At 46.4% G+C, this 27,730-nt stretch overlaps 1 protein-coding gene across 1 annotated transcript in view; it reads right to left on the bottom strand.

Annotated features, from left to right (window-relative positions):
• Window positions 1–27,730, bottom strand: part of PDZRN4 (PDZ domain containing ring finger 4) — a 93,595-nt gene that overhangs the window by 35,917 nt on the left and 29,948 nt on the right. The window contains exon 2 of the mRNA XM_040978889.1: window positions 326–582. Within this exon, the coding sequence (XP_040834823.1) occupies window positions 326–582 (257 nt within the window). The remainder of the gene's footprint in view (window positions 1–325; window positions 583–27,730) is intronic.

Below are 27,730 nucleotides of genomic sequence, written 5' to 3'. Positions count from 1 at the left end.
TGAATGGTTTTCCTGGCTTCTCCTTTGAAGAGTGAGGGACAGACAGAGGTAGCCACACAGGAGGACATAATGCCAGCAAGACTCTTTCGCCAGAGCAGTCACGGGTACATACAGCCCTGGCAAGCCTGACCAGCATGCATGAGTGGTACCATACTCCTGGTGGCTGCAAAGGTGGCAATAGCCTCCTTGGAGCCAGGACCTGTCATTGCGGAAGTCGCTGGGTGGCTCAGGGATAGACACAGATACTATGGGGCACCTATGTACCATCTCTGGATGTCCACCTCCGAGGGTGACTAATTTCTGTTCACAGCCACTTGCAACGTACCTGTCCGAGAGCAGAAAGGGACAGACATCTGGCACTGGCGGGGTGGGTGGCCGCAGCTTGGCCAGGGCCATGATGTGTTCAAAGGTGATGTCCGTCTGGGTGCTGGCGTGTACCAGCCGCACGTCGGGGCCTGCTGTGTAGAGTGGCCTGTTGAGTGGCGTGCGTCGCAGCACCTGCACCACGATGGGCTCCTTGGCGTTGCGGAAAGCTTCCACTGCCTCCTCATGGGTGGCCTTGGACAGATCCTTCCCATTGACCTGGACAGACACAAGGACACAGCTCAGCCGGGGCAAGGTCCAAGACTTCTGTGTTGTATTACCCCATAGCGGGCAACGGAGGAAGCTGCAGGTGGCTCTGTGTGAAGTCAGTAAGGGAATGTCATATTTCATCAGGCACCTGTTACTGAACTCTTTGCCAATGGCAGGAAGTAGATGAGATCAGCAAGACAATATCTTCCTGAAGCACGTGTTGTTGTTTAACTAAGAAAATACCAACAAGAATACCAGCAAAACCACTACGGATTTCAATAACACATCCATGCGAGAACATGCTCACCAAAATCTCGCAGCATTGCTAACCAAGATCTGCCAGTCTCTTAGCAGCGTGTTCAATGTTTCATCAAAGTCCTACATGTTTGTAATCTAGCTTCTTAAGGCGCTGTCAGCTTCCCTTCATGGCTGTCACCTTTCTGTCCAAGGCTGTGTGACCACTCCCATCCAAGTTAATCTAAATCCTCAGCCTTGCCTGAGAGATGATGTGATATAAGAGGTCCTCACGTCTGTCCCAGCCCGGCGGCTTCTCTACCGTGCGCAGGGAGGGCACTCAGCTCCACACGCCTGGCCGAGTCGGCTGTGGGGCCTGGACTCCTGGGCTCTCCGAACTCACACCAAGTTACGGCTCTCCTGGGAGACCCCAGACACAACTGACAAGGAGACGGCTCCGCAACGGCAGACTCACTGGGTCAGGAACACACCTTTCCATTGGACCCTCCCCTACCTGCAGCCCCAGAGCACTTGCACACTCTTCCTCTTAGTGAGCGGGGAAGCGGTCTTCTCATAATGGCCCTTCAAATCCTGAAACCCTCTTGCCTCAAAGAAATCAAGGCTGTCGACCTCTGAAAAGGAGAGCTAGCTGGTCCAAGGCCATGTTCAACCCGAAGAAGATATCGTCTTGGCACAGCTAACGAAGCTTCCTGGCTGTAAGGAGGCTCTGGCACCTTCTGCACCATCGAAGCCTGAAAGTGCTCCAATGGAATGGAAATTCTATGATAGGAAAGTAGGGCCAACATCACCACTGTGTTCACGGGTTCCCGACGACGGAGAGTCTCACGCTAGGAGCAGGTGACTGCTCAGGGAGTTGTAGGGGCAGGGCCAGGGGGAACAGGTGAAAGTCAGCCCTTTGCCCCTTGCCTGGTCTGTTGGAGGCTTCCCTCTGACTGGCTGCAGATTCTGTCCTACAGAGTCCCCCAGCCTTTCTTTTTTAAAAACAGCCTCATCAAAGCCTCTAAGCCACCTCTGAGTTCTGCAGGAGCCACGTCAGCAAAACCACCCATTTCCAAAGGCCTCCTGAGCACAGTCCATCGCCCACAGTCACGGACTACAAGGAAACAGCGCATGCTGTGGCCAGGTTTCCCCTAGTTACTGCTTAAATCCTACTATTGTAGAAGATGTGTGAGTCAGAAGGGGGCACACACATAACCTGTCCCCCGCCACCTTATAAAGACAGTTACAGAAGCAGGAGACACAATGGCAAGAGCCCAGAGTTCCTTCCAGGTCTCCCATGTGGGTTCAGGGGCACACATACGTGGGCCATCCTCCCCTGCCTATCCAGGTACAGAAACAGGGAACTGGATTGGAAGTTAGGTAGCCGGGAAGTGAACTGTCAGCCACAGGGCATGCTGATGCTGCAGGCAGCCGCTTTACCCAGTGTGCCACAGTCCAGCCCCAAAGCCATACTCTGCTTTCCCAAGTGTGGCTGCATATGTACCTGCATGGTGATTTAGCCTTGCTGTTCAGCAAGGGTAATTTTTAAAAATTATTTTTAACTTCATAATTTGTAAGCACTCAGTTGTCAACCATTCAGTTGAAACGCGAGTGGCAGGTGAGGTGGGGAATAGATATCTTCCATATACTGATTCAGTCCCCATGTGCCGGCAGTAGCTGAAACTACGAATTCTGGAATTCAGTTGTGGTGGCAGAACCTAAGAAGCAGAGGCATCGATTTCTGCTCCCGACCACAGGCGCGAGTTCTAAGCTGCAGAGCCGGGACCTGAACCCAGGCACTCTGAGATAGACACAAGCGTGCCAAGTGCTGTGCTGTGCCAAGTATCTGCCCCAAGAATAACAGATCTTAAACTGACTTTCCTATAGATAACATCATATTGTTATGTGTTACTATAAGCTTAGATTATTTTTGCAAAACTCAGATAGTATAACATTGCTGCAGAAACACAAAGATCTGAGGCTGGGAAATCACCAGCTCTTCACGCAGGGTTTGGTACATTCAGACAATATTAGTGTTCAGAGAGTAAGATCAATGGCTATTGATTCTATGACCTGTGCGTCCATTCACTTACAATCATGGCATTTATATGCAAATTTCATTCTTTGCTCTAAGGACAATCAAATACAATCTTAAAAGGACAGTCAATGTAATCTCAAATATCTCCCTTCCCTTTTGGGAATGCTCTTTTCTTCCAGTTATCACACACTGACCTCCATTTTCATAAGCTGCTTAATATCTCTCCAAGTAAAGAATCCTCTGACCTTTAAAGGGTCTACCGCCTCACACGATCCCTTAGAAAATGTAAGCGGTGGTAATGCTAAACACTTCAAGTTCATCAACACACTGTTAGCCTACCTAAAGGTCACGAATTTATAAACCATCCCTTGCACACCTGGGGAAAAAGACACAGATTGTTTTTTTTCATAATAGTTGGCTTTACTTAGTTATAGGTACAAAATCCCATTGGAAGAACACGTGCAGTTAATTCTACGGGCAACTTTTTTTAGTAAACTAAGAGCCACACATCACTCTTTCAGGTAGTTAATTCCTAAATATATGGCAAAGGATTTCTTTTCATGGAGCCACACCTTCACCACCGTTTTTCTATCATTCTGTCTCTTACCCCTTTCTCTGTCTTAACCTTAAATTTGTTTTGATATGGACAACATACAATTTTTGCTTTGCTTTGTAACTTGAGATTGGAGGTGGAGGAGCCCTCTATTGAATGCGACCCATTTGCTGCAGAAAGGTAAGCGTACAGATGCAAGCTTTCTTGGTATCCGACAGCAAGTGACAAGCTCTTCTGCTGGAAGAACATAAGGAACCCAAGGAGGCTGAGCTTCAGGAGCAAAAGCTGAACGAAGATGGCTGGTAGCAAAGTCGATCAAGCATAATTAAAAGATAAAAAAGAAACTGCACGTGTCATGGGATTGGAGCTTGATGTTTCTGTGCAGAAATGCTTTAGGAAAGAAGGCAGCTTGAGTTAAGCATACTACAGGGAAGTTCTTTCTTCTCCAGGATCGGTGAATGGAAGAAGGCGGGCTGTTGAGATGAACATGCTTTATCCGTGAGATAACGAATGCTGCTATGACATCTACCATCTTGCCAAGTTTGGCCAAAGTGATTGGGTTGTATCTGAAACGGGCCATTCGGTTACAGCTGAACAGATTCCTGTGATGGATGTTGGTTGGGAGCCCTGACATCTCAGGGAGGGAGGACCAGACACTGACATGGCTATGGAGGTAGAGGAGAAAGCAGGTGACTTAGGCAAAATGAGGGTATCAGGACCAAATGTTCGCAGTGCAACAGCAAGAGGATCAGCAGTGACAGGTGCTTGTGCCTGAATAAAACACATTTTGGTTGAAGAGAAGTGGAGAAAGTATTCTTATTTATATCCAACCTGCAGCAGTGGTAAGATGCATTGCTGGGTGAACCAGCAAGTAAACATCATGTCTTGGGCTCCGTTTGTTCAGTATGTTCTGTAACTGGATTCAGGCTATGTGTGCCTGGTAGAAATGCTTTAGAACTGGTGTTTGCTCACTGTCTCCTATCAGGAGACAAACATAACTATTTGTACATTACTGACAATCTGCACCATGCTCAAAGCTTGGAAAATGCGGGTGGGCATGCGTCCTGCAGGGCACGTTTCTGGTTACGGAGCCTGGGTCTAACACACGAGTCCAGCTATTGGCCCCAGCTTTCTGCAGAAGTGCTCACTGAGGTCACTGGGCCCCTGGGACTGGAGACCTGCACTGGGTCAGGGGCTCCAGCCTTGAATCTTCTTCCTGACCTCGTGGTTACAGACGGTCAATGAAGCAGCTTACAGATGCGTCACACACTATAGCTCACTCACATGCACTCTCTGCCTCTCAAACAGTTTAAAAAGAAATTTGGAGAACATAGGTGAATGGCATTTAGGAACTGTTTATATTATTGAAGTCTCACTATCCGAAATTAGGTCAAAATGTTTCGAAACGTTGCTATGTTTGTGGTTAGTTAGAAATGGATGTATGCTGCCATTATTTAGAATCTTCAAATCATTTGAGCAATCTGATGAGTCAAAGCTTCCTACAGAGGTTGTTTCTGGTTTGGGGGTAACTTCAGAGTGTGTGTCTTGATGCACTGGAGTACGTGCACACACACCCCCCAACCCTAGAGCAAGGAGCACCAACTGGCATCGCCGACTCCGTCACTGTCAGAACAATCCATCTCCTCTACTGTACCTGCAATCGAGCTCTTCTCCAAGCAGAGCTGTTACAAAAGACAGATAAATGGCTGCCTTCTGGCTAATTGTGGGAGTTCTTTCATTTTCATAAAAAGACTTCGTGTAGCTCCAGTGATGCTATAAGCAGTGAGTAATGACTCTCGGGCTCCGGAGAGAGTCCACGATGAAATGGCAGGATAACAACTACTTATGACCTTTCACTTCCTAAGATGATACTAAACTGCAGATGACTGTTAATAAGCCTTTCCATTGAGTTCTGACACATCAGATCCAAGCACGTTACATTTAATGAGAAATTCTGGTGGAGACACGCTATTCTCCCAACAGGCCTATTGATGGAAAGACATACGGCATGTGTACAAGAGGTGCTAGGAGAACAAATCCAAGTCATTTCATGGGGAGAAAGCTTTGTACTTAAGCAACAGGCATTTCCAAAAATATTTCCCCATTAATAGTATCAGCAATAAGGTTTAGACTGGGATATTTGTCTTTCATATCCGTTGAACCTGAGGAAATTCACTCTAAGCCCTTGCACAAAATCCCTTCATCCTGCCTTTGTGATGAGAGTGTAAATGGATGTAAAATACACAATCCTGGGGCCTCAGTCACACCAGCATGTGTCCACTGAGTGCTAGAAATGGAGGAAGTATACCAAAACGCACAATTACCAACAAAGGAGCGGAGACACGGGACACTCTGTAAAGAGCATCTGTCCCAGTCAACACACTACAGCCATCTTCCCCAAGCTGCACCATGTCTCACCGTGAGAGCAACACAGTGCACCGCCATTTCACTGCTCTGTGCACAACGCATGGGATGGTAAGGCTTTCTTGCTCAATGACATAGATTCAGTTTTCAGGAAACATGCTTGGCACATGCTTGACAATTTGTAAAATATATGCTCACGTATTTCTCTATAACAACCCATGGGAAAGACAAGAGAATCTGCATTCATCTTTGAAATGATCTGTTTCCACACCAGCAGCATTGCACTCACTTCTCAGTACCACACTGCAGCAGGCCGGGTACCTGCATGACCCTACTGACCTAAACCCACAGTACAACCCACTCAGGGCTGGCAGGCAAAGCCCAGGAAGGAAGGGTCTCCTTTTCTCCTGAGAGGGCAAGGGGCTCTTGCTTGTCAGAGTTTTTTTTTGGGGGGGGGGATTTCATACCAGGAAGCTGCATGGAAAATGGCTCTTAATCACAGAGTCTTATACGCTGCAGAGACAAGAGGAATTAAGGGAATCCCTGGGTGGAGACCGAAGAAGTCTCTTAGGACCAGAGAGGGACTGGGCGCTCTGATTGCAAGGGCAGGAGGCCAGGAGTTGGGTAAGGGGCCAAGGGGAGACCTGGACACTCAGCTGGATGTCCTTGGTATGCCATGACCCCATCTAGGTTTCCAGAATGCAACTCCAAAAGACCATGTTGAGATGGCACTGAATTGAGGTTGGGAGAAAGAATGCATGTTCACTGGACACACAGATGGTGGGGGTGGTTCTGAGGAGGAAGATAAAGAGGCTGTTCTTACAAGATTTCCACACACCCCCAGGATCCCTCTCAGGTCTTCAACTCCAATCAATTCACACTGCAGAAGTACAAGCTGCAAGGGCTGAATTTTTAAACATAAAACCACAAAGGTATTCTAAGTAGATGTTATCCATCCCCTGTAGACTGGTGTTTTCAGAGGTCATTCAGAAACCAAAAGACCACTTCTCACATTCTGAAACTCTACTTTCCAGGTCTTCACACACCTAGACCTGTAGTTAACTGTCCCTTTCTCTGTCTGTGACATATCCACGCCTTCCTTGGTCTCCCAGCTGAATCACCCAGGGCACGTGGGGAGTGAACCAGTGGAAGGAAGCTCTCTCTTCTCTCTGCTTTTCAAATACATTCAAGAAGCAAGCCCTGCTGAAAAGAAACAGGACCACTCCTCTTAACTCCTGTAAACCAATCAGGACTGCTCAGAGGGAGGTGATTCCAGTAGCCATCTATGCTTTATTTACTTTTCCATTAAGAACCCCGGTTCCAAAGGAAATCAAATGTGCATATGAGAAAGTGACCTGTAATCCTATAATTACAGCAGCACAATCTACAATAGTAAATACATGGAAATAACCCAATGCGTGTTGAAAGAAGAGTACAAAGATTGTGGTACGTCCACCCTATGGAATACTACTCAGCCATTAAAAAGAACGAAATATTACCACTTGCAGCAAATAGTCCCAACTAGAGACCATTGTGCTCAGTGAAATAAGAAATTTCCAAAAGGACAAATGTCATTTTACTCTTTGAAACAAGGCGACCATCACGTACAAGGTTAACACAGAGGAACATCCAGAGGAACTGCAGACAGCATTATTTCGAGATCTGACGCAGTGCAGTACGCACACTTCCAGATCAAAGACGGACTCCTGATGAAGCTGTTCAGTTTACTTTGACAATAGGATTCTACCACACCCATACTTGCAATGCCAGGATACACTCACATAGCAGAATGATGAACTTATAGCTGTTTTTGAATGACTGTACTACTGTAATAATACAGGGGAAACCAGTGAGGGGAGGGGACTGCGGGGGAAGGGGAAATCCCAGAGCTTACGGAAGTGTATCAAAAAGTAAATCATAAAAAAAATTATAAAAATAGGGCCTGGTGTGGTAACCTAGCAGCTAAAGTTCTCACCTTGCACACACAGGATCCCATATGGGAGCTGGTTCTAATCCTGGTAGCCCTGTTTCCCATCCGGCAACCTGCTTGTGGCCTGGGAAACCAAAGATGGCCCAGGCCCTTGGGACCCTGTATTCACATGGGAGACCCAAAGGAGGCTCCTGGCTCCTGGCTTTGGATTGGTGCATCTCTGGCTGTTGCAGCTACTCAGGTTAGTTAATCAGCGGGCGGAAGATCTTCTCTGTCTCTCTTCCTCTCTGTATATCTGGCTTTCCAATAAAAATAAATAAATCTTTAAAAAATTTATAAAAATAAAAAGAATCCCAGTTGAAGCCAGTCATGGGGACACAGACCTTAGCACTGGCAGTTACCCTTAGCCACAGCTGCCACCCCACCCCCACACTGGCCAACAGCATCACCTGAGTGAGGTAAGAGGGGTGAGGTTGGCAACGGACAGGACTCTGGCTTCTGTTACTGTGAGTGGTCCAGCAGAAAGAACTCCCTAGGACAGAGACCACCGGGGCTTGGGGTGCACCCAGCTGCTTGTCTAGGTGAGCTGCTGGGATTAAACACGGTTTCTTTGTGGGCCACCCACTCTGAAGTCCCTACAAAGAAGGGGTCTTCCAAAAATTCATGGAAAATGAGAATGACAAAGAAAAACAGAATGTAGGGATTTCAAACTCTCTTGTGCTGAACTGATCTCTCATGAGTGATTTAATGTAATCTTTTTACGTTAAGCCACAGAGCTGGCCTTTTGGGCCAGTACTTGCCACACAGGAAGCCAACCAGACAGGCCTGCAAAGTGGGTGTCACTTCACAAAAAGTAATCATATTAGTAAATTCCAACTGCCACTCACATTTTTCCGATTCCAATCCTGTTGATCTAGCTTCGTTTTGAAGAGTGGGAGAGAGGGGCACACTTCTATGGCTTTCCTTCCCTCAGACAATTAACATCTGTACACTTTTGAAATAATTTTCAGCAGATAAAACACCCCTGCCAGGGTCTGGGAAAAGCTCACCATTGTTCCACGTCTGCAAAATTGCTTTGCATCTCTGATGATTTTATGTACATTTAATCACTAAAGATTAATTATGTGGCATATGGAAATCAGTGAAACACTGAAGAGATAACTTCAGTTTAAGTGCACACGCAGCTAACTTGTGGCTTTTTGGAACAATTTTAATTAAAAGTACTAGAAGAATCATCGGGCTGAAAATATTAGCAGCTTGGGGATGGATGAGCTTAGCATAGCTAATTAATTGTATATTTAATCAAAGCAGCCTTTGGCTGTAATTAATAATCTATTTTCCTCTGGTAATAAATATTGTAGTTCTGTAAGACAGAATTTATAATTTCCAGAATGCCATATGACAGAGTGCGACCGGAAGCAAGGCTCCGGCCTGGCTCTGAAGGCAGGTGGATTTTGTTTACTCACAGAGAATGCTGTCTCTATCTCGTTCATTCGTTTTAAATGTCATCTCACAGTGGCAGCTTACAAATCACTATCCCAGAGTGACTTGGACCTTTCAAAGGTGCCAAGCGTAATCCAGGAGGTGGCAGGGGGAGAATGCCAAATGAAGGCTGGCTCTGCTTGGGCCACAAGACCTCATCCTTCGTAAAGCTCTCGGTGGCTCAGGCTGCACGGACTGCGAGCAGGCGAGCCCTGGCCTTCAACAGCCGCTTCCTTCACTTCTTTGTGAATGGCAGAGATTTCTGCCACTGTCACCTGGCCAAACGCTCAGCACACAGGACAGAGGCAGACGCCCGTCTTCCTGTGGCAACGGGATGGCTCTTACCTCGAAAGGCAACGCGTGTCCAAGTGCACGCGTGCATACACGCACTCACACCACGCATGGCGTACTTTCCCTGAATATTCTATTCATTCCCGCGAGACACACTCCTCTGGGAAGCAGTCACACGCCTTTCCTATGATCTAAGATTCTTCTTGAAAACAAGAGTTAAATTCCAAGAGTTTTGCAAATACAGGAGACAATGTCATAAATTCATTGTAGAAGATAGATCTCACCGACCTTGCATGAGCAGTCCCCATCAGTTACCCATCGCTGGCCTTGTATTTTTAAGATTGTTACCATGGCACGTAGGAGTTACAGGTTGTTCAATAAATAAATCCTTAACTTAAAAGTCATCTTTGGAGAGCAAACAGAACATGCGGTTTTGCATGCATCTGATACAGTGGCTTGTCTCGCTCATCAATTCACAGCGCAAGCTCCATTTTTCTGGAGGTTATGTGGTCTTCACATAAATATGCATGTGAGGAATAGATACAAATTAGGTTAAGAATGTCTGTATCAAGTGAAAATATTCTTATTCACTTGCACTAGATAACAAGGTATAGGAATCAAAGAGCAGAATAAAAGAGGCAAAAACTTGGTTGCTTCCCAAAGGCCACCATTAACATCCTGTGATCACAAGTAGCTCTTATTAAATACATGAGGATGTCTTTAGTGCTTAATCAGTCTATAACGTTGCACCCAATTGCCAATCAGAACAAAAGCATTGGAAAGACTGCACAAGACAGCCTTATCTTTTTGGCACTGCGTAGCTGGCAGCTCCCAAAACAGGCTCTGTGTCCACTGAAAAGAAATGGAAAGGCACAGAGGAAGGCATCCGCTGGACATTAAAAGCCAGGACGTGGTCCTCCAGCTGCCCCCGTCTGCACAGGGTTGACCCTGACTAACGAAACAGGATTCCTGAAAGACTAGACACTCCTGACAGCACCAGAGCCCACGGGAGCTGCCCCTGCTCTGTCCTGGGCATTTTCAGGAAGGCAGGCCAGCAACTGTGCTGGGGGCTAAAGCGTGGGCTGTGGCTGGAACAAGCATCTCTCAGAGGGTCGGTTCTGCAAATGTGGTAGAAATGCAGAGCGTAAGGGGAATTGGAGTCCTGTGGGCAAGCAGTGTGATGTTTCCGTGGTGACAATGGGGAAGCCTGTGCATTGTGTAACACATGTGTGTGGTGTAACACTTCACACCTGTGACATATACACGTATGATGAACAAAAACCAACATGTAGGACTGAGCAGGAGAGCCACAGAAATATGGAGTACTCAGTACTGTGCCACAGACTGACATGCTGAAGGACTCATCTCGCGTTTTGAGTGATCTTCATGGTACTTCCAGACCTGCTGCGAAAGCACGCCTGCAAATGTCCTGATTGTGCACACTTGCAGTAAGATATTAAATACTCGGAAGGATTGGGGAGCTGTCTGCCTCTCCCTCTGTCACTTTTCAAATGAATGACACCCGTCTTAAACCCAGAAGCAATGCCATGGATCAGTTCTCTGGCAAAGTCTGTTCTCCTCTGTGCTAGGAGCACCTTCTGGTACTGCTGAGCACCTCGCTGAGGCTCAGGCTTGGGTAGTTCCTGCAACCAACCTCAAGAAGGCAAAGTTCATGCCCTCCTGGAAGTACCCTGTGAAAGGGAGCTGGGTCCAGACGACTCTGCTGTATAATAGTTTCAAAAGACATTCTTTTAGTTTTTCCTTAACTGGGGAGGCCTAGCCATGGTTAATTACTCCTACACAGCTAATATGAACTGATAAATCAGTTGAGATTTTACATGCTCTTCTAGAAGCTCCGCCCCATATCGACAGTCTGACCATTTGCCTGTATCCTTGAACTGGGTCAGAATTCAGGCTGCCGTGATGGAGGAAGGTGGATGAGATGATAGAACGTATTTACTCAGTACAAAAGGGCTGGAAACCCTGATCAGGTGACAATAATACCTTGGAACATTTGTTTGGAAAATGGCACTTTTTAGGGTTCTTGGCAGGACTGCATGCTGTTACTGTGGACACTAATGGAAAGAAACAGCACACTGATTTCTTATTCAGGCATTCATATAGAATGCATTTCTTTCTAGATTTAAAAAGGGTGCATACATATGTATTTTCTAAAAGGCTATAAATTTCAATTACTACATCGACTCAACGAGAAACTAGTCTCTCAACTTGCAAACTAAAATGTGAGGCCACGTTCAGATCTCGGCATCTCAGGGTTAGGAATGCTGAGCTGGAATGAAGATATGTGGGTTCCACGGACACACAATGCTGCTGCGTTAACTCCTACGGCTTCCACTGCGATTCCAGCACTGCAGAGCGGGGCTGCCGATTTTCAACTGCGTGTACACAGGGAATCGAGTTAAAGAGTATCTCTAATGGTATCAGTAACCTCACCGGTTTTTTTAAACAATAAATGTCTCATATACATATTGAAAATTTGAAGAGTAAAAACCAGACAAGGATGCCCATTTTCACCACTGCTATTCAATACCAGCTTTGGACGTTTTTGCCAGAGCCATTAAACAAGAAAAAGAAAACAAAGGGATGCAAATTAGAAAAGAGGATGGCAAGCATCCCCTGTTTGTAGATGTCATGATTTTGTATAGAGAAGAACCAAAAGACTCCACTAAGAGACTATTAGAACTTGGGGCTGCTGTTGCGGTACAGTGGGTAAAGCACTGCCTCACATGTGGGCGCCAGTTTGCTCCAATTAGATCTAATGCTTTGCTAATCCATTAGGGAATGCAACAGAGGATGGCCCAAATACTTGCACCCCTACATCAACATGGGATACCAAGAAGCAGCTGCTGGCTCCTGGTTTCATTGCAACAATTTGAGGAATGAGCCAACAGATTGGAAATGTCTGTCTTTTCCTCTCCATGAAACTGTATCCTTCCAATAAAAGAATGAATCTTTAAGAAAAAAGACACTACTGGAACTCTTAAGAGAGTTTGGTAAAGTTGCAGGATGTAAAATTAACAACTTTTTTTGTGTAGACAATGCCATAGCTGAGAATTCGCAAGATAAGGCCCAGTCTCAATAGCTACAAAAATTTAACCAAGGAGGTGAAAGATTGCTACAATGAAAATTACAAAACATTAAAGAAAGAAACAGAAGACACAAGGAAAACTCTTTCATATTCATGAGTAGGAAGAATTAATCATCATAATGTCCTTACCAACAAAGTAATTTACATATTCAATATGATCTGTGTCAAAATACCAAAAAAATTTATCATATCTAAAAACAGAGGGAAAAATATATTTGGAAACACAAGAGACACATTGAGATGCAAAAGCTAACTCAATCTCAGATGAAAAACCAGAGCAGGGGGCATCATCACACCAGATTCAAGACACACTGCAAGGCAATTCCACTCCGAACAGTTTGGCACTGGCACAGTCACATATAAATGGAACAGAACTCCAGCAATTGATCTGTGCATCTACAGCCAACTAATCTTTGACGAATGATCTGAAACCAATCCTCGGATAAAGGACAGTCTCTTTAACAAATGGCACCAGGAAAATCGGATCTGCAATGTGGAAGAAAATGAAAAGAAAACTCATATCTTACACCTTACCCAAAACAACAACTCAGAGTCAATGGATCAAGGATATTTCCCTGTGACCTGAAATCATCGAATTACAAGAGGAAAACGTCAATAAAATTCTGAAAGGTGTAAGTATAGGCAAAGACTTCCTGGAAAAGATTCCCAAAGCACAGGCAATGAGACAGAAAAATAAGAAGTGGGATTACATCTAGCTAAGTCCTGCACTTAGACACTCAACGGAGTGAAGGGGAAGTTGACACAATGGGAGACAACATTCACAAACTGCATAATTAATATCCAGGATCAATAAAGGTCTCAAGAAACTCAACAACAAACCAAGCAATTCTGCAAAATGAGAAAAGGCATGAATAGGCAATTTTCAAAGGACGAAATGCAAACAGCCAAGAGACACATGGAAAAAATGCACATAATTACTAGCCACCAGGGAAACAAACAAAAAAATCGCAATGAGATATCACCTCATCCTAGTTAGAATAACTGTCATACAGAAATCAAAAACAATAAATACTGGCACACGAGGTGGGGAAAAGGCACTTTAACCTGCTATCAGTGGCAATGCCAACTAGTACAACTGTTAACAAGACAGTTTGGAGATTCCTCAGAAATACGAAAATACATCTACCCTATGGCCCAGCCATCCCACTGATGGGAATCTATCCAAGGAAAATTAAATCAACATATGAAAGAATTGTCTGTACTCCCATGTTTATTGCAGCTCAACTCAGCATAGCTAATATAAAATCACTGCAGATGTCATCAATGAATGATTGGCTAAGGAAAATGTGGCACATACGCACGGCAGAATACTATTCAGCCACAACCAAAGAAATCATGCATTTTGCAACAAAGCATTATGCTTACAACCAGTTCCAAAAACACAAACATTGAATGTCTGACACGTGACAGACAATATAAAAACACAAAAAACAGATAATGAAATGGTCACTTTCAGACAGGAAGGCCGTTTTAAAACCATGTTTGTACTCCAGTGGAATTGTGGTCTTCCTACTTCTACAAGTTGAATATTATAATTGTGGAGAATTAAGTCTGTGAATATAGAATGGAATAAAATTATAACTTTACAAAACTAATGAAGAGACGAAAGTGACAGAGGGGCATAAGGACAACAGGGCAGCTAGGGGAGTACGGTCGTCTCCGTGGACCTGTACCTACAGATTTAGGAAACACATTCTCCTTATATTTACAAAAATTAAAGAATGGATAGCAGCAGAAATGAAAAACAAAACCTTAAAAGAGTACTTTGTATCTACACCTGCCTGGGATCCCAGTGAGCCAGTCAGGTGGGCAGAGCAGCAGACAAGCGATGTCCTAGAAACCCCAGGCCAACTGTTGCTAACGGGACGATAGTTAGGTGTGAGACATTCCTCAGGTGCAGTGCTGTGGCTCTGAGGAAACCCTGCTGGGAATGCCAATTAAAACGGGAAATTAGAAAATAACGTTCCTGAATCTGAAATTAATTTCCACCTGTTTCCTTTCAGCTTTAACATGGATGAAAAATACATACACTGGGTTTGCAGTCATGTGCGACACTGAGGCAGCACCACTGGGCAAAGCAGGCCACGTCCTGGTCACACAGCACTGGCATTCCAGCCAGGCAATGGCACAAACACCGTCACCAAGGTGTGCTATGGACAGGTGACCGTGGTCCAGGGCCCTGGAAAGAAACAGGGGTGCCAGAGGAGACCGAGAGTAGGGAAGGTTAAGGGCTGCCTTTTTCTTCCGGGCGGGTCTCCCGAGAAGGTGTGATAAGGGCGCAGGTTTAACAAAGAGACAAAGAGAGGCTCCTGTGTGTGGTGGATGCCCAGGAGACTGTTCCTGGTTAGGGGCATGCAAGGAGCAGGGGCTGGGGCTGTGACAGCTGCACAGAGACCTGACACCAGGAGGCGCTGTGGGGACTCGGCTTCAGCCTTTAAGTGACACAACCACTTAGGACTTGCCACTCTCCTCTTACTCTGCCTTATTTGCATTCATTACCTTCCCACCTTGGGGAGAGGAACCACCAGTCACCTTCTTATGTCACAAGCCGCTTCTGTCACCACCTTCAGGCCGGCCGTTCACACAAATAATAAAACCTCATTCCCCTGAGTTCTCTCTGTGCTGGGCAGGAGATAGACCTGCTGCTGACTTGCGGGGTTGGATGGGGCATAGTTACTGCACCTGTTACTCAAGTGAGAAAAGAGGCCAAGGCGTTTCTGCTCATGTTGCAGAACAAGCATTCCTAGGCAGAGGACTTGGAACAGGTGGGTGGATTCCAACCCAGAGCTCTCACCTGCAGGTTGTTTTCATGTCCAGGTTTTATATGCCCACCACAGTTCAGGAAGTCTTGCAATGCTCCAACTGACAGGAGAAAACTCTTCTATTTTAGTGTTACAGGGACCTCACAAGTCATTCTGTTTGCAACCTCTCCTTCATGTGTCATTTCTAATTTTAAAGTCTTGTATTTATTACAAATATTTCACTTCTTTAGAAGCCAGAGAGACAGGTGACAGATGTAAGCAAAGAAAGAAAGAAGCAAACCAATGCCTTCCAAAAGGACTTCAGCAACTGGGCCAGTGCCAGGAGCCGGGGGGCACTCCAGGTCCCCCGTATCGGGAGCACAACCCCAGTGTCTTGTGCTATCACTTGCTGGCTCCTAAAGCTGGATCACAAATGAAGGCACAATTTGATCTCATGTACCACTGACACAGGATGTAGGCAGTCAGAGAGGGGGCTTAACCCACTATGCCACAATTACCACCTACCCGCAGGTTTAATCTGCAGGTTGTATATGCAAACTTCCAGCAATGAAGAATTGAACTTTTCAGAATATATGACCTTGACAGGAGTCCCTGATAGCCCACTGTTCCGCCTCTCCTAAGACTGCAAACTGATTTTTCACATGGAAATACTGAAACTCTATAACCACTGCTCAGTTTTCCTTTTAAATAACACTGCATCTAAGCAGTTCATCACCAAGAGTAGCATTTAAAAAGATACATATTAGCATACAATCACAGACAATTATGGCTAAATTTTGTTTTTAAGATTACACTGCAACCAAAATAGACACAGGAGTTGGTAAACCATGTTGAATGAAATTGTATTTCAAATCCCACACTAACAGTAACTTACAAATCAAGAAGTGACTTCTGATTTTTAAGCAGAATGCGAAAGAAGAATGACTTGTTTTATTTAAAATTGTTTTTTTCTGTCATCAGCTCGCATTGTGACATCCACAGTTGCTGATATAACTGTGTTCCGGGCAACAAGCTATTTCTGTTTTGCCAAGGTCTCAAACATAAAAGTATGCTTCCTAGAGGGCGCGAGAGCCCATGGCAGCGGAAGTGTGGAGCAGACCTCCGGACAGGTGATGGAAACCCGAGAACCCCCCTCTGGGCTGTCCAGGCATGCCAAGGATTTCCTGACGCGTCATGCCCACTGCAGAAGGCAGCTACAGGAACGTGTGGCTAACCCCCACGAGCTCCTCACCCCAGGGCGAGCACAGGGCACTGCCGCAGGACTGGGCAGGCCCCACAGGGCTCTACGGCTGCGCATGCCTGGAGACATGCTTTTCCCTGCGCCCCTCAACGACTGCCTCTGACACCAGGCCTTGCCCTTTCACTGCCCAGGGCATCTAGAGTCACACCCTAGCAGTGCCCACCCATACCACAGGTGAGTTTATCAGGTCAGCTAGCCTCAGATTTTGAGAAGTGTGCCTGCAAAGCAGGTGTCTTCAGGAGGTGGCAGAAGCTGGAGACAGGTGCAGAGCTGAGGCCTAGGCTGCGTGATGAGGGGCTGGATTCAAGAGGCATCGGAGGATTAGAGGAAGCAAACAGTGAACCAACATGGAGAGTGGCCAGGTGGCCAGGCCAGGATGCTGAGACGTACACAATGCCAGCAGTAACTGTAACAGCTCACACAGCACTTGGTACGCATCAAATGCTATGTTCCCTGTGTGCATACTCAGCACCTAGTAAGATCCCCTCGCGTGGAGCCTGTTTACTATGCATCCCTGGGAGAGAAACGGGCTCAGGATCTTAGCTGACTTATCTCACGTTGGACAGCTAGCTCATGGAGATACAGGAATTGAAGCCCTCTCTAGAACACTGTTCAAAGGCTCTTGTAAGGCTGGTAATTCAACGCATCATGTATTGAAGACATGTTTTCAAACTGAAAATGAACAGAAATCCAGAAACAGATGGCTGGATCAATGGCACCCGGGGAAGAAGGCTTCTGGTGACACACAGCAACTGCCACCCTCATGTCCTAACCAGCCGGACTTGGCTGTCAGGCCAAGGAGGACAAGTGCTCCACTGTGTGAGAAGTGGCAACTTAGGGGGCTGTGTAGGTCAGGCGGGAAGGTAGGAAACAGATGTCTTGAACTACTGAATTAAGATCTCAATCCTGGAGGCCAGGGTGGGAAGAGACGAGAAGAGCAAGTGGAGCCCCGATTTGCCGAGTGACAGTAGCAGAGCTTGTCAGGTCGTAACTAGGGGCACGGAGAGCCAAATGCTCCACGGGACTTTGTCGTAGCACCTGTGCTGGGACACTGGTCGCCAGCCACGCCTTTACGCACTGCACAATCTCATCCTTACAGACAGGGAACAGGAAGATGACTTAGAAATGCGACCTCTTCGCCAAAGGAACCTTGCTGTATTTTATGACTGTATTTTGCTTTTTCTGTTAATTTCACATGACCTCATGGAATGCCTCAGTCCAGCATTCACAGTAATCTTCACATAGTGATATATTCAAATATCGTTCCTTCATTTTTTTCCCCTGCTAAAAATGTATCCCTTTGCCATCTTACGGAATATCAGTGCCATTCACCTGCAGGTCTCATTTTGATGGAATAGGCTGTCCCTTTCTATTTCTCCTTTCTGTCTTCCCCACTCTAGGTTGATTATCAGAGAGAGAATCTTCTAGGGCAGAAGAAGGTAAGACATTATAAAACACCTGTATAAAATCTCTATTTGGTAATTGATTCTGACATCAAGAGAAATAAAAAGCAATGTTGATTTATTTGCTTGTTCTTGCTTATCACACTCATTAAAGCTGGACACAATGGAGAGACAGAAACATATGAGCAACCTTCCCAAAGGGCATCTGGGATATCAGATGAAATACGCTGCTATCAATGTATATCTTCATGGCAAGTATCTCAAGAAAGATCTAAATTCCAGCTCTCTTACTCCATTGAAAAATCCATAACCTTTGTATAATAGATATATGACTAAGAGGTAGGTAGGTTACTGTAGCCAGAAAATGTCCAATACAAATCTACCTGATCTAATGATGCATTATTCCTACATCATTTGGTGCACAGCAATGGCTGTCCACATGCACATTTTGTGACCAAGATTAAGACTCAAACAAGTTCCAGGAGCTTCCCTCTGGAAGGCCTCCAAGCCACAGTGGCCATCCAAAGCCCAGCTACTCTCTAACAGTAACAAAGCCAGCTGCTGCAACTGAGAAAACAGACTGCTGACACACTCAAAATTAGGTCTTTGAACTTCTAATCACACTACTAAAAAAAACAGAATACAGACTGAAAATGTACAAAGAATTACTGTGGCCACACAGATGAACCACTTTGGCTCATGTAAATTATCCTCATCAGATCCACTTTTACAAAGTTACAGACCAGTGGTGTTCACTCACATTTAATAGGGCACTTATTCAGAGTAGATCAGTCAGGTGCATCAAAGGAGTAGATAAGGAAGGCCAAGTATTTTTAGTGTGTGCATATATTTCCCAATTTCTCACACTTTTTGAGTTCTCCTATCCAATAATGTATAATAGTTATTGACATCTTCAACAAAGGGATGGATCTGCATCTTTACTTCTGATGACAAGTCTAAGAAAGTAGATACTCTGGCATTTCTCTCGTCCAGGCTTCATGCACCTAAACCACCCCTGGAAAGAGGAACCTTCTCTCCATGTCCAGGAGACTGACCATAAGATGATGTCAGCAGTCATGGCTCCCAGGCAACTCAAAGACCCACCACTTCAACTGAAACTACGTCTTCCTGCTCAGCCTTCGGTGAAAACACTGCACAGCTGGTTAACCTGTTTTATAAAGCACTGCCAGGCACGTAGGAGGTTATTCAATCATTCTCTCAGCCAAGAAGTACGCTGAAGTAATGATAGGACCAAGTAAAACATGCATGGCTGTGTTTTATCATAACACTATCATAACTGCATGCACCCAACTACTGGACCATTAAAATTAGAAAAAAAAAATTACTGTCATTTACTTCAGCTTCCTGACAAGGCAATGCAAACCTGTCCTCAAGAAAGCCATTCTTCCTTTCCACAAGTTCATCATAACAGATAACCACATTCAAGTTCAAGGACATGTACACTTTTTATGTGCCGTGCCTCTCTGCTGTATCTCAGCACAGTCACTAGAAACAGTCATAGCTGCACATCTTCCAGCTTCACGCCGACCGCAGTGGTAAATATCTGAGCAGAGTTCACAACGGAAAGTGTGCTCATTGCACTGATCCTTGGAACAAAGTCGGGGATTGCTTTAGTCCTCCTCTTCCTAATGCAAGAGAAATCATACAGACTACCACTTCCCCTTGGAATTCTGACACAGGACATTCCACAAATACTGTTAGAATTTTATGCATACTTCACAGTCAATATGGTCTTCACAATGTTTAATAGTTTATTAGATATTAAAAATAGTAGGAAATATTGTGCAGTGTTACTGTGACTCTCTCTATATATATATTTAATGCCATGACGACATCCGTGCCATTGCTGAGACATAATTGTCTGTCCCTCCCTCCAGAAGAGAAGGAAGACTGTGCAAGACTGCATCTTGTCAGACGTGCATCTAACTGCCAACTGATAAAAATGCTTTGGTACTTTGCAATATATTACAGAAAGGACAGAGTTTCATCTTTTACTCCTTTGTAATTAGTTTTAAAAACTTTCCAAATAACTTACAGGCCAATTTACAGTATCTTCACATTACAATGCTTCAAAGCATAATATGGAGAGGGACCCCAACAACCTCAGCTACAACAGGCCACACTGATCCCATCTCCAAACCAGGTGAGAACTCCGCCATCCCCGTCGCTTGCCTGCACACATCTGCTATGCGAGCAGGATGTTAAGACCTGCTTCCAAAAGAGCACAGAGGGTTCTGTTACGGCAAAACCACAACAACCAAGTCCTTTGCTAACAAAACTCACATGTTGCTGGTAACAAGGGCCAATGAATAACAGCCCCATCGCTCCTGAAAGATTGATTCGCCTGAGGTGTTACCCCCTCAACTGCGAGTTTTGGTAGCTGGAGCTCCTCCATTTGCTGGAAGCTTCTCTAAACCCTACTCAAACTTAGCTTCCTCTCCTCTCACCATTGTGTCCACTCTCATCAATATGCTTCAGTGAGTCAACCTTAGCCAACCTGAACAAAGTTCCTGTAGCAGGGTTGTGAAAGGACTTGAGGGGTGACCATGCAGGGGACCAGAGTCAAAGGTGAGGCCAGAAGAGACCCCAGAAGCCACACTGGCCCTTGTATTTCCAGTCATGCATGCTCAGCTGCTCCCTGAGCAGGCGAGTAGCATGGTGACAGATTTCTTCTTCTGCCAGCAACTAAGGGCCAGCACATCACCACCACCAGAGGTTTAAGAACAAACCACGTCTTGTCTGGACAAGCCAACACAAATGCCAAGGTGGGCATTTTCAAGCCATCAGCGCACACTGAGCTGCTGCTGCATGTAAAGTTTGCCAAACAACCACCGCTTGCATTCATGTTCCTATTGCACATGAGGCCCAGACTGAACTGGTCCCCTTCTTTGCAAGCTTGTGTTCCTGCAGTGGTTCTGCAGTGCATGTGACCTCCCGAAGATGCCTGCAACTTTCCCAATGATGGAAACAGACAAAAGAAGACAAAATTTACCAAGTGCACCCAGAGCTGCTGGGCCAACATCACCATGTGCTTGACACCAGGCCTGCCAGCTCCCCCTGACAGACACGTGCTAGCCCCTCTTCTAGGCAATTTCACCTTCAATGCTGCTGAGAATCTGCCCACTAATGACCATAATGAAACATGCTTTGTGTGAGAGCCTGTTCATTTATTTTCATTCCCGTGAGTGCCTTCGGAGACCTGAGTTGCAATCACGGCTACTTACTATTTAATTCCCAGCCAAATTTATGGCCAAATTGAAAAATGGAGGCAGGCAGCCTGATGCTGGATGCTTTTGTCTGAAGTGTCCTCCTGGAATCATTATGCTTGCATTAATCTTTAATCTGCAATTAAACAATCAGATCTACGTAAAAGATGGCTGCAAACACATCTCCTGCCTGTGTCCTCCATGGCCTCACTTGATGGGAAGTGTGGGGGAAGGGTGAGAATAAGGTGTAATTAGGACTACATTCGTCACGGACCCTGGTTCGGGGGAGGTAATTTATGGAGCTAGAAGTTCCTCGTGCAGAACGACTTCTATCTGTTCAGGTGTTGGCAGAGCGGTGTGCTCATCTTGCCAGGGGGAGGATGGTGGGAGGAGAAAATACAAATGCAGGAGTGAGGGTGAGGGAAGGGAGCCCGGCCTGACTGATAGATGTTTTGGCAGAAACTGCAACCTGCTTTGCATCTGCCAGCTTCCAATTAGGAAGCGCCCCTCCCCAGAACCTCCAGATGCTTAATGGGAGCCGGAGGCCACCAGGCAGGCAGGAACACCCCGGTGGTTTTCTCTGCAGTCAGCAAGCAGCAGCGAGCAGCCAGAAAAGTGCAGCCTTTGGAAAGCACACCAAGTCGCAGGGCTGACCTCGGCCTGCTCCTCGTCAAGGGCAGGCACAGGGAAGGTGCAGTTGGCCCCTCAGCCAGGAGGAAACCAACAGCGGAAGGGGAGCCAACGGGTGCACTGTTGGTTAGACTGCCAGCCAGCATGGTCAGGGTCTCAGATTTGCAAGGCCAGCAACAGAAGTCACGGGAAACACTGCCTCATTCTAAGCCTCACCCCACAATGCCACAGAAATGAAACAGGTGTCGCCTTATACTAATTTCTGCTCCTGATTTTACTTCTGGTCTGCTGGGTTGGTTCCTCAGCAAGGCAAACACAGTAGGAAAATGAATTATTGCAGTTTGTTTCAAAAAGAGTATCAACAACTATTATATATTTAAAGTGGGAACACCAAAATCATGTTGGGCAATCTGAAAATGCTTTGCCCACTGCTCTTCTACACGAAGCTCCTTCCACATTGTGTTTCTTCATGTGCAACGCGTACGTCGCAGCAGGGCCCAGAGAGGACACTGACCCCCACAGTGCTTCGGGAACACAGTGCTGTGACGAATTGGTCTCTCCACCACACTTAGCCCAACAATCAAGTACTCCAGATAAACATAATTAAAGACACGAAGGTAACCGACATGTATTGATTCCAACTACTAACCCATTAAGAGAATTTGAAGGGAATATTTCCTTTAGCAAGGGGTGATTCATTTTACTCTCCAATACCACAAGTTACAAGTTGCAGATTCTGGGGTCACAGAGAGCTGAGAGATCAAAAAGGAAATCTGGGTCACGGAGACACTCGAGGCCAGAGTCAGCATTGCTGAGTGATTCTGGCTCACTCAATCATCAACCGCTAGGTCACTGGGCCCTGGGATGTGCAAGAACGCAGAGTGCTAGGAGAGCTTAAGGAGAACCAGGTCAAGTCTGCGTTCTGACTCCTGACCTCAGCTTCCTGCGACTGCAGAGCCTGGAAGGTGGGCAATCGGTAACTAGCTGGTCCCTGCCACCCCTGGGGACCATCAGGACTGCATTCCCAGCTGCCAGCCTTGGAGAGTGAGCCCGCCGATGGAACGTTTGCCACTGCAGGGTTCCCCTAGTCCAGGGCAGCGTGTCGTAGTTCCAGCTAGTCGACTGTGGACACTGAGAATGACTATCCTCTCCTGGCTCCTTTCCTGATCTAATATTGCCCACCTCTCATCTCTTTCTCCTTGTCACGTCTCTCACAGCGACTTCCCTTCCCAAGCCACCAGTGCTGACCTCAGCTAGGCCTCAATCATCTCAGATGGAAATGAAAGCTCTGACTCTCCAACTGAAGTGCTCCGTAGCACCATCCACACTGCCAACGTGTTAGTCCTCCCATGCCTTGACGCCCCGTCTTTCTGGCTGTTGGCAGAGTGCACGGGAAAGCAGATTCGCCAGCATAGCCTTCAGTGTTTGACTCTTGGTTCCCCCAATTACAACTGGTGGGCTCCAAACAAAGGAGCGAGGCCTGGGTACTTTGCCTAGCTCCAGCAGGAAGTGACAACAACAGCAGCCCATCCCTGTGCCCCCGCTGCCTGGCTGGACCATGTCAGTGAGCTAATTTTGTTGCAACACTTCGGTCTCAGGCTATTAGGTGGTTTAAAAGAGATTAACTAAAAAATCCACCAAGTTAGCCTCTGAGGAGACACGTGGCCTCCCTAGATCCACTCTGCCCTCTCTGTGTCGGCTTTGGTGACACTGAAGGAGCTGGCATGCAGCAGACACCTGGGACATGGCAGCCCTGCCAGACACCGAGAACCTGGCGCAAGCATTCCAATGACCTTCCTCTTCCACCTTCCACCACCTCGGCCCGCAGTTCCCCAGGTCCCAGCAGGCCAGGACCTCCACCCTGCTCCCGATTCTCTTGCTCAACTGCCCCACTGGTCCTGCTCTGATATCCACTCAAGGCTCACCCATTTTCACTGAAGTTTTTACTAAAGACTCAAAGACTCATTTCAAAATCATTTTTGGGGTCACCTGGATTAGCTGTGTCTATGCTTCCAACATGGGCACGAGGCAGCCTGGTCCTATATGCTCTGAGGATAAGCATGGGATAGCACCCTGGATACACGGCACAGAAGCTGACACCAGTGTCTGGAGTGAGGGAGAATCAGGAGGGCAAATACCATGACACTGTAGCTGTCACGAGGCGTCCCTGAGTGGGAAGTGCAAGAAGTTCAAGGACAGCAGCCCTGGTCTTGACAGACACAGCGAGGCTACAGGGCCCTGTCTGAGAGCCTGGAGACGCCTTCCTGCCCTCTGGCATCCCTGAATCATACAGGCACATGGCTGCCTGCAATACACAAGCTGCAAATTCTTCCAGGCCAAGGACCACTTCACGTTCCATTGGAATCCCTCTATCTCCCTCACCCTAACTTTTGACCCAATCTTTAATAACTACTCCTGGTATTAGGTGAGTAATGGATTGAGGTTTCCCTATTTTGTCTATATTTTAAGGTAGAAAAAATAGTCATTTCCCATGGACCAATTTCATGTGTTGCTGATTCTTCAGGGACGAGATATGAAAATAACGAAACCACTCTACAGGCTTAGCTAATTTATGCGCTGATTTAAGTAGGCCCTGCGCTTTTTTTCCTTGCTTTTTCTTTTTTTGGATTAACTGTTACCCAAGTTTTTGAGAAACAGAAAATCATTCTTGAAATCAAAATAAATAACGGACACGTTCAACTTCTTCCAAATGCAGCCCTGAGGTGCTTACAGGCTCCATTCACCCTTGAAGGACAACAATTTGCCTGTTTCCAGTAGAAAAGCAGTTTTAATCTAGTGTAGCTCATAGCTAGACGTCTGGGGTTCAAGGTCTTAGGTTCAAATACACTACTAGTCAGCAGTGTGATGGCTATGGGCAAGTCACCTAGCCACGTAAGGCCTCTGCCTTCTCACACCCTCCACGGACTGCCGGAAGACCAGACCTGTCACACCCTCCTCAGATCCATGGGGAAGAGCAGACCCATCACACCCTCCACGGACCATGGGGAAGACCAGATCCATCACACCCTCCACAGACCAGACCCATCCTCTCCCTCCACAGACCAGACCTGTCACACCCTCCATGGACCAGACCCGTCACACCCTCCACGGACCGCCGGGAAGACCAGACCCGTCACACCCTCCACGGACCATGGGGAAGACCAGATCCATCACACCCTCCATGGAACGCGGGAAGACCAGACCCATCACCCTCTCCACGGACCCAACCCATCACACCCTCCAAGGACCGCTGGGAAGACCAGACCTGCTAGGCTATACAAAGCTGGTACTGAGCAAAATGTAAATGAATGCTGGCAAGAGTGGCATGAGCAGCCAATCACGGTAGGTAAGGAAAAAAAAAAAACACTTTCACAAACGGAAAGTTACTTTTAGTGTTCCTAAGTGATAAAATAGGTTCTAGAAAATGACATTACCAGACAAGCACACCTAGCTTATTTGGTCACAATTGATCGACAAATAGCTCTGTGGGCTACTAGTTATTTCATATCAAATTGGGCCTTTTTAAATAGTAATGGACCTTAACTGTTGACACTTAGCACTGCTATCATGTCCCCTATCCTCGCACTGAAGTTCAGGAAAGCTTAGGGTATTCAAGCACGCATTTCTTAAAGAAATTGACTTCTAAGAATTGGCCATAAAAGTAGAACTTCCTTTTCTAAATGAGGGATTCTCGGCACGTTCTTGTCAAGGATTTATGTTTCTCACAATCACAATCATGATTAGTACGACAGTGTCCATTGCGAGGACTTTCAGCTCACACCCACGAATCCACACCGTCCCTTCGCTTCTGCAGAGAACCGTCACAATCATAATTATCATCATCAAATGGTCTCTTCAAATTCATCAATATTGAATCAATCCCTCCTACCTATAAGGCAATCATTTACAAAGCAAACCAACAGACTCCTCCTCTGCCCTGTCCAAGGGAAGAATAAATCCTTTTGATAGCTAAATTCAGTTTTCCTACAACACTTTCAGATGTGGCTGCAGAAAGACTTATCTCTGAAATGGATGGTATTTCATTTCGAGCTGTGACAATAAAGAGCAAACAAAATGACTTTCAGCACGAGTGGATGACCAGAAAAGAGCATGACATTGGTTCGCACACCTACTCTCACTCTTTGCTCATGTGTAGTTTTTCATTCAGACTGAGCTGCTGAATACAGATTGCCCCAGGACATACTTTGTCACTAAAAGTTTTCTCTTTAGTTTGTGTTTTTCATAATATATATTTGCCCTGATTTTTTTTAATAATGTCGTGCATCTGTGAGCATATATATGCACACCCATGGCACTTATAAGATCATGGTTTATGGCTTGGCGTGGTAGCCTAGCAGCTCAAGTGCTCACCTTGAATGCGTCAGGATCCCATATGGGCACTGGTTCTAATCCCGGCAGTCCCGCTTCCCATCCAGCTCCCTGCTTGTGGCCTGGGAAAGCAGTTGAGGACAGCCCAAAGCCCTGGGACCCTCTACTTGCATGGGAGACCTGGAAGAGGCTCTGGGCTCCTGGCTTCAGATCGGCTCAGCTTTGGCCATTGCAGCCACTTGCGGAGTGAATCAGCAGACAGAAGATCTTTCTTTGTCTCTCTTCCTCTCTGTATATCTGACTTTCCAATAAAAAATTTAAAAATAAATCTTAAAAAAAAAAAAGAAAAAGAAAAGGATCATGGTTTATGCCGAGGTCAGGCTTCCAGTTCACCAAAGACTGAGCATGGGGGCTGGAATTCTGGCCTAGTGGGTAAAGCCACCGCCTGTGATACCAGCATCCAGATGCGCACCAGCTCAAGTCCCAGCTGCTCTGCTTCCAATCCAACTCCCTGTAAATGTGCTTAGGAAAGCAGTGGAAATGGGCCAAGGCCGTGGGCCCCTGGCACCCACAGGGACCTAGGAGGAGCTGCTGGCTCCTGGCTTCAGACTGTTTTAGCTCTTACCACTGCATCCTTGTGGGAAGTGAACCAGCAGAGGAAGTTCTCTCTAACTCTACCTTTAAAATGAACTCCCCAATACAAACAAAACAACTAAGCATGGCAGAAGTGGTAGAGTCCGATTGCACTGTACCCAACAGTAGACTCCACCCTCCTCCTGGTGCGGGCCTGGCCAGTCCTTTGCCACAGTGACTGAAGCGTTCTCCTGCCCACTCCATCCTCCGCCTCTGCCTGCGCCTCCCTCAGCATTCGGGACTGAAGGTCTCCCTCCACTATCTGCTCCCACTCCCTCCTCATTCCCAAGCGTTTGCTGCTCCTGATAAGTCACCAGTACTTCAAATCAGTGAGGCTGACACCCACGTTAGAGAACCAAGCTAAGTGTGTGCTCTTCCAGTGCTGAAGCACTGTTTGTGGCAAGAACCACCAAGGAAGCTGTAAAATGTGGACTACTATGAAATTACATGGTCGCCTTTCCAATCATCTATTCCCCAACCAGCACCTACACACAGATGGGAGGTTGTAACACTAGGGCTTGCTGAGTGCGGCAGATATAGGACTCAAAGTCGTTGGAAGAGGGCACCAAAACCTCAGGAGCCACCGTTCAACTCTGAAATGGAAACAATAAGTGGGAGGGCTCCTGGCATCACTTGGAAAGCTCGTCTGTCACCGCAGCTGTGTCTGTACAACAGTTGTCATCAGCCGTGGGTCCTTCAAACCACGCCATTCACTAAAGACAACACTGCAGACGATGCACTCAGGCAGCTGTGACTGACGTCCAGTGGGCCAGGGAATCTACCAGTATGTGTGTTGCTCATCTACCTTTGTGCACTGTCCCAGCACTTCTCAGCACCAACCCTAAGCTCGCACTGTCTGGATGCTACCGTTTGTGCTTTGTCCCCTTGAACTTGATCCCTGGAGCATTATG

The sequence above is a fragment of the Ochotona curzoniae genome, unplaced genomic scaffold (assembly GCF_017591425.1).
Source record: "Ochotona curzoniae isolate NIBS_2020 unplaced genomic scaffold, NIBS_Ocur_1.0 contig_2927, whole genome shotgun sequence".
NCBI classification, from domain to species: Eukaryota; Metazoa; Chordata; class Mammalia; order Lagomorpha; family Ochotonidae; genus Ochotona; species Ochotona curzoniae.
This window is presented reverse-complemented; position numbering and strand designations above follow the sequence as displayed.